Genomic DNA, 6,030 nt, shown 5'->3' with positions numbered 1-6,030 from the left:
ACCTCACAGAAGCCAAGAGGCTTTGCTTTGGGGAGAACTTCCCACCAATGCCCAGGACCCATTAGGAACTAAGCAAGCGCCTGCGGTGCTAGCCTGGCCCCTCCAGGTGAGAGATGGGATCAAGCCCCGCCACAGACCATCCCTGGCTTCAGCCTGGCACCTCTCTAGCCGAGCAGATGCATTCCCGCGCCTGTGTTCATGCTCTTCCAGTTAACGCGCGCATTTAGGGAGATGTCCCCTCCCCCTGACCTTTCCCTATCAGAAACCAGACGGTCGCCTCCAGCTCAGTCCCCGGGGCTGCGGAAGGGGGGCAGGAGGAGGAGCTGGGTAGAGGAGGACGGCCCGACTCGGGTGCGCCTGCCCTATCACAAAGACATCTGTTCTCAGCCTCTTCCTCTTTATGATCGCTACAGATGACAAGGGAAGTAGAGCGGACCGAGGAGAAAAAAAAAAAAAAGTTATGTCATAAAAATATAAAACGGTGCTGTGACTCACCTGCTCTTAGCCGCAGGTACGGGTTTCGTGGCAGCGTCTCCAGTCTGCTAGCCAGCAGCCCAGATAGGCCTAACGTCACTCGGCTAGGTTGATTCAGATGGCCGAGTTTCTAGTGAAGGGGCAAAATTGGGGCTTTCTCCTTTTTCAGGTCTGAAGTCGGGGGGAGGGGGATCATCTGTATTCTCCAGTCTCCCAGTGTTGAACTTTGGGTCAGTAATCAGTACGGTGGGAGCTGGAAGCGGGCAGAAGAGCAGGAGAGGCACGGGATGGGGCTGCTGCCGGCGGCCCCCGGAAGACGGCGGGTCCCCCTGGGACGGGACTCTGGGGTTATTTAGCTGGCACGGCCCCGCGAGCCTGCGTCCAACGCCACCGCCCCCAGCCCTTCTCCGGCTGAGCAGTTCCTATCCAGAACTCTCGTTAGCTTGCCCGGCCCCGCCTATTTTTCTTTTTTCCTCTTCCAAAGGGGGTTAACCTCCCCCCATCCCAATTCCCTCTTCCCCCAGGCTCCGGGCTTAAACCAATTACGCTGCTTTGCAAACAAAGTGAGGGCCGGGTTTGAGGGAGGGGGTTTGGCGGGAGGGGGCGCAGGGGGCGCGCGGCGGCAGCGCGGCTGGGCGGGAGGCGCGGCGGCTGGACTGGCGGGCGGCCGCCTCGCAGGTGCACCTCGGGCTTTGTAGGTGCGAGCGTCTTTGTGCGGCCGACAAATGGGGAGAGGACGAGGAGGTGGGCACTCGAGCGACGTAAGATCCACATCAGCTCAACTGCACTCGTCTCGCAGAGGCCGCCCGCTCACTTCCCGCGGAGGCGCTCCCGGGCGCCGCGCTCCGCGGCCGCCGCCTGCCCCCGCCCGCCGCGCCGCCTCCGCCGCGCACGCCGCGCCCCGCAGCGCCTGGCTTCCTCCTTGCTAGGGTGGCGTTGGGCTGGCGCGGGCGTTCGGGTGACTGCAGCTGCTCGGCTCCCCGCCCCCCAGCCCTGCGCCGCGCGGCCGCCCGTCGCTTAGCACAGGGCTGGATGGTTGCATCGGGCAGGGTGGCTCCAGGATGTTAGGGACTGTGAAGATGGAAGGGCATGAGAGCAGCGACTGGAACAGCTACTACGCGGACACACAGGAGGTGAGAAGCGGGCAGCAGGCGGGACCCTTCCGGAGCCCCTGCCGGGGGAGGCCTGGAGAGGCGGGCGCCCGGCTGGGTGGGCGGCTGGGCGGCTGGGGGCGCCTCCTACGTGCCATCGCTGCGGGCCCACCCGAGGTGTTCCCGGACAGGCCTTGGCCGGGCCTTGGAGACGGATCCGCTGCCCCGCGGGGGAGGCTGGGTCCCGGCGTTTGGCGCTTGGAGCGGGCCAGAGGGTTTTAGGAAACTCTGGCCTTTGAAGGCACCCGCTCTGGAAAGCGCTTGCCTCTTCTCTGCGGAGAGCGGGAGCCGGAACCAGGCCCGGGGTGCCGCGGGTTGGCGGGCGGGCGCCGGCAAGAGTTGAATGTAACTCTAGGATAAAGACAGAGTTCTCCAGCAGGGCGGCCTCTTCCTCCCAAGGATGAATTCGCAGATGTCTTCAGATGAAAGCGCGCTGCCGTTGAGTTGAGCGTCTTAATAATGAATCGATTCCGAAATTTTATAAAACTTCTTTAAAAGCCCTGTTTGGGGAGAAGTTGGTTCATTTTACTCTAGAACCGCTGGGTGGCGCTGGTGCGAACTGACTTCTCCTCCAGCACCCCGAACAGAGAACCTGTTTCTCTTCATTGTCCCCTTGGTGGCACGTTCATGTGGTTTATTTTACAGTGTGCACAAAGGGATTGTGAGGAAAACCAGGTACAGGCGGGACCACCACCTACTAAAAGTATTTCTCTTGAAACAGCTGGCAATTAGCCTCCAAAAGTTCACCATTACTAAAAACAATTATCTATAATCTTGGAGAGAGGACGACAAAAAAAAAAAAAAAAAGGGAAGAGAGAGAGAGAAAGAAAGAAATACTTTAAGACATGGACAGAAAAATATAGAATCTGGAAATATTTTGATGGTAATTAATTTCTTTAGATTTATGTATTTATATATTCACAAACTTAGCTTGAATTTATTTGCATACCGTAGCAGAGTGTGCCTAGTTAAATTTGTACACCTTTTAATTTTTCAAGTGAAATTGTACCTGCTGCTGAAAAAAGTCCGACATTATTTTTATTAAACTATCAGAAATGTTTTTATGTTTCCAGACTCTATGTTTTTAACATACATAGGGCATTCCCAAATTGCTATTGATAAGGGTTTTCTCTTACTGATAATTTAAAAGTGAGCTCAGAACTCTTCCTCAGGCTTAATTCGGATGCAGACATCTCAACCCACTAGTTAATGAAGTCCCCTATAGAAAGAACTTTCTTACAGGTTGAAGCTGAGAATTAGGAAACAAAATAGCATTGGGAGAAAATAAGTAGACTTTGATTTTGGAAATTTAAAGGGGGATTTTAAAGCAAAGCTTTGAAATAATCATGGCAACATATCAGTATGGGAAAACAAAATAGATCATTTTGACAAATCGGGTCACCAAAATTTTCAAATGTTATGGGGCTGGAAATAGTAACGAAATTAGTGCAACTTCCTGAATGGTTTAAAGAGATGTACATGTAAAGTCAAGTTAAAGTTAAGTGTAGTGCATTGATATTATTATGCACTCCCTCCTACCCACCTTGGAGATCTATTTTTAGTTTTTTTTTTCCCCACGACTTACTAAACTTCTGAGTTTCTGTCGCTTTTAATATTACAGTTGCTACAAGTAGATGGAAAACACTCGTTCTAAACATAATAACGAAAAGTCACCATTTGGGGGAAAACTGCTAAGGCGGTAAAGCCAGTTGTTGAGAAACGGATGGTCATGTGGCCTTGATTGATTAGTTCTATCAGGAAAAGTTTAATTAACAGCCATCCTGCACAGCCGAGGCTACTATGTGGTCAGCCTGGCCTGGCAGGCTTAGGTGAGCTAGGCACAGAGTTAGTGTTCTGTTGCCATCCCCTGGGGGGCTACACCACCGAACCCACCGCACCCCGTAAGGTGGGGTGAATAAGCAAAGTCAGAGAATAATTCTATTTTCGGAGTTTAACTCCTTTTAACTAAAATGACTTTGCTGAGGGCGGTCTGGGGTGGAGACTGGAATACCAACTGGCGTGGATGCAGAAGGCGATGGAGGGGCCCTAGAAGTCGGCCCCTGAGCCTGGCATGTAAGGCGATTACACATCTTCCTGGGGACATATTTTCTGTGAGCGCTTGTCTTTCAGGCCTGCCGCGATAAGATTTTTTCCCTGCTGTGCAAGACATTTCTTTACTCTTTCTGGGGAGGGCGCCTGACTGTTTGCCCGGGGTGGGGGGTCCTGCGCTTTGCAGAAATGCTCCCCGCACGTCTCCGGCTTTGCCCCGGGCGGTAGGCCGCCCGCTCCCACTACTAACCCCACCCTCCGGGGCCTCTTTCCTCGCTGTCTCCGCTCCAGGCCTACTCCTCCGTCCCCGTCAGCAACATGAACTCGGGCCTGGGCTCTATGAACTCCATGAACACCTACATGACCATGAACACCATGACCACGAGCGGCAACATGACCCCAGCTTCGTTCAACATGTCCTACGCAAACCCAGGCCTGGGCGCCGGCCTGAGTCCGGGCGCCGTGGCTGGCATGCCGGGAGGCTCCGCGGGCGCCATGAACAGCATGACGGCGGCGGGCGTGACGGCCATGGGAACGACGCTGAGCCCGGGAGGCATGGGCGCCATGGGCGCGCAGCCCGCGGCCTCCATGAACGGCCTGGGCCCCTACGCGGCTGCCATGAACCCGTGCATGAGCCCCATGGCGTACGCGCCGTCCAACCTGGGCCGCAGCCGCGCGGGGGGCGGCGGCGACGCCAAGACTTTCAAGCGCAGCTACCCGCACGCTAAGCCGCCCTATTCCTACATCTCGCTCATCACCATGGCCATCCAGCAGGCGCCCAGCAAGATGCTCACGCTAAGCGAGATCTACCAGTGGATCATGGACCTCTTCCCCTATTACCGGCAGAATCAGCAGCGCTGGCAGAACTCCATCCGGCACTCGCTCTCCTTCAACGACTGCTTCGTCAAAGTGGCGCGCTCCCCAGACAAGCCCGGCAAGGGCTCCTACTGGACGCTGCACCCGGACTCCGGCAACATGTTTGAGAACGGTTGTTACTTGCGCCGCCAGAAGCGCTTCAAGTGTGAGAAGCAGCCGGGGGCCGGGGGCGGCAGCGGGAGCGGGGGTGGCGGCGGCGGCGCCAAGGGCGGTCCTGAGAGCCGCAAGGACCCCTCGAGCGCCGCCAACCCCAGTGCCAACTCGCCCCTTCATCGGGGCGTGCACGGGAAGGGAGGCCAGCTAGAGGGCGCGCCGGCCCCCGGGCCGGCTGCCAGCCCCCAGACTCTGGACCACAGCGGGGCGACGGCGACAGGGGGCGCCTCGGAGTTGAAGACGCCATCCTCCTCGGCTGCGCCCCCGATCAGCTCCGGGCCCGGAGCGCTGGTATCTGTGCCCCCCTCCCACCCAGCGCACGGCCTGGCTCCCCACGAGTCCCAGCTGCACCTGAAAGGGGACCCCCATTACTCTTTCAACCACCCTTTCTCCATCAACAACCTCATGTCCTCCTCGGAGCAGCAGCACAAGCTGGACTTCAAGGCATATGAGCAAGCACTACAGTACTCGCCCTATGGTGCTGCGTTGCCCGCCAGCCTGCCCCTCGGCAGCGCCTCGGTGGCCACCAGGAGCCCCATCGAGCCCTCAGCCCTGGAGCCGGCCTACTACCAAGGTGTGTATTCCAGACCCGTCCTAAACACTTCCTAGCTCCCTGGGACTGGGGGTTTGTCTGGCATGGCCATGCTGGTAGCAAGAGAGAGAGAGAGACAGACAGACAGACAGAGAAGGAGAGAAAAATCAACAGCAAACAAAACCACACATACCAAGCCGACAACAGCATAATAAAATCCCAGCTATCTTTATTTCATTTTTTTGTGTGTGTGCACAATCTTTTCCCCAGTGCAAAGGACTGTTACTTTGTTATTGTATTCGAAATGCCTTGTGTATATTATTACAGAGAAAACCAATCCCAAACCAACAAAATTTTTTCCTGCAAAGTTTAACAATCCGCAAATGTATATATAAAATCCTCCTACTTCCTTATTCCTTTCCCTTTCTTCCCTCTTTCCCCTCCAGACACATTCTAGTCTGTGCAGGGTTTATTTAAAGAAAGAAAGAAAGAAAGAAAGAAAGAAAGAAAGAAAGAAAGAAAGAAAAGGAAGGAAGGAAGAAAGAAAGTCAGACTTGTAAAATATTTGTTTGTGCTTTTCCCCCCCTCTCCTCACCTGACCCTCCACAAGTTTACAGGTCTATGGCAATACTCTTAACCATAAGAACTGAAAGGGTAAAGAAACAAGTTGACACTAGGGGCTATTAAAAGTATTTGAAGGACAACACTGCTGTTATGCAGCAAAACATAAACTGATTATAAACATCAGAGCCATTTGTTATTCAGCTTCCATTTCTGATACATTCAGATAGCAGA

General features: G+C 54.8%; 1 protein-coding gene across 1 annotated transcript; it reads left to right on the top strand.

Moving 5' to 3' along the window:
* The first annotated feature begins 567 nt into the window (after window positions 1-567).
* Window positions 568-5,720, top strand: FOXA1 (forkhead box A1). The gene is made up of 2 exons (XM_047738556.1): window positions 568-1,607; window positions 3,966-5,720. Exons 1-2 carry the CDS (start codon window positions 1,536-1,538, stop codon window positions 5,310-5,312), a joined length of 1,419 nt encoding a protein of 472 aa, XP_047594512.1. The 5' UTR covers window positions 568-1,535; the 3' UTR covers window positions 5,313-5,720.
* Window positions 5,721-6,030: the final 310 nt, after the last annotated feature.

Source organism: Lutra lutra, chromosome 7 (assembly GCF_902655055.1).
Source record: "Lutra lutra chromosome 7, mLutLut1.2, whole genome shotgun sequence".
NCBI lineage: Eukaryota > Metazoa > Chordata > Mammalia > Carnivora > Mustelidae > Lutra > Lutra lutra.
Note: the sequence above shows the minus strand (reverse complement) of the source record. Positions and strands in the feature narration are given on the sequence as shown.

Coding starts and splice junctions, on each gene's coding strand:
- FOXA1 (XM_047738556.1), top strand. CDS start 1,536: ATGTTAGGGACTGTGAAGATGGAAGGGCATGAGAGCAGCGACTGGAAC. Junction 1,608..3,965: donor ACTACGCGGACACACAGGAG/GTGAGAAGCGGG, acceptor TCTCCGCTCCAG/GCCTACTCCTCCGTCCCCGT.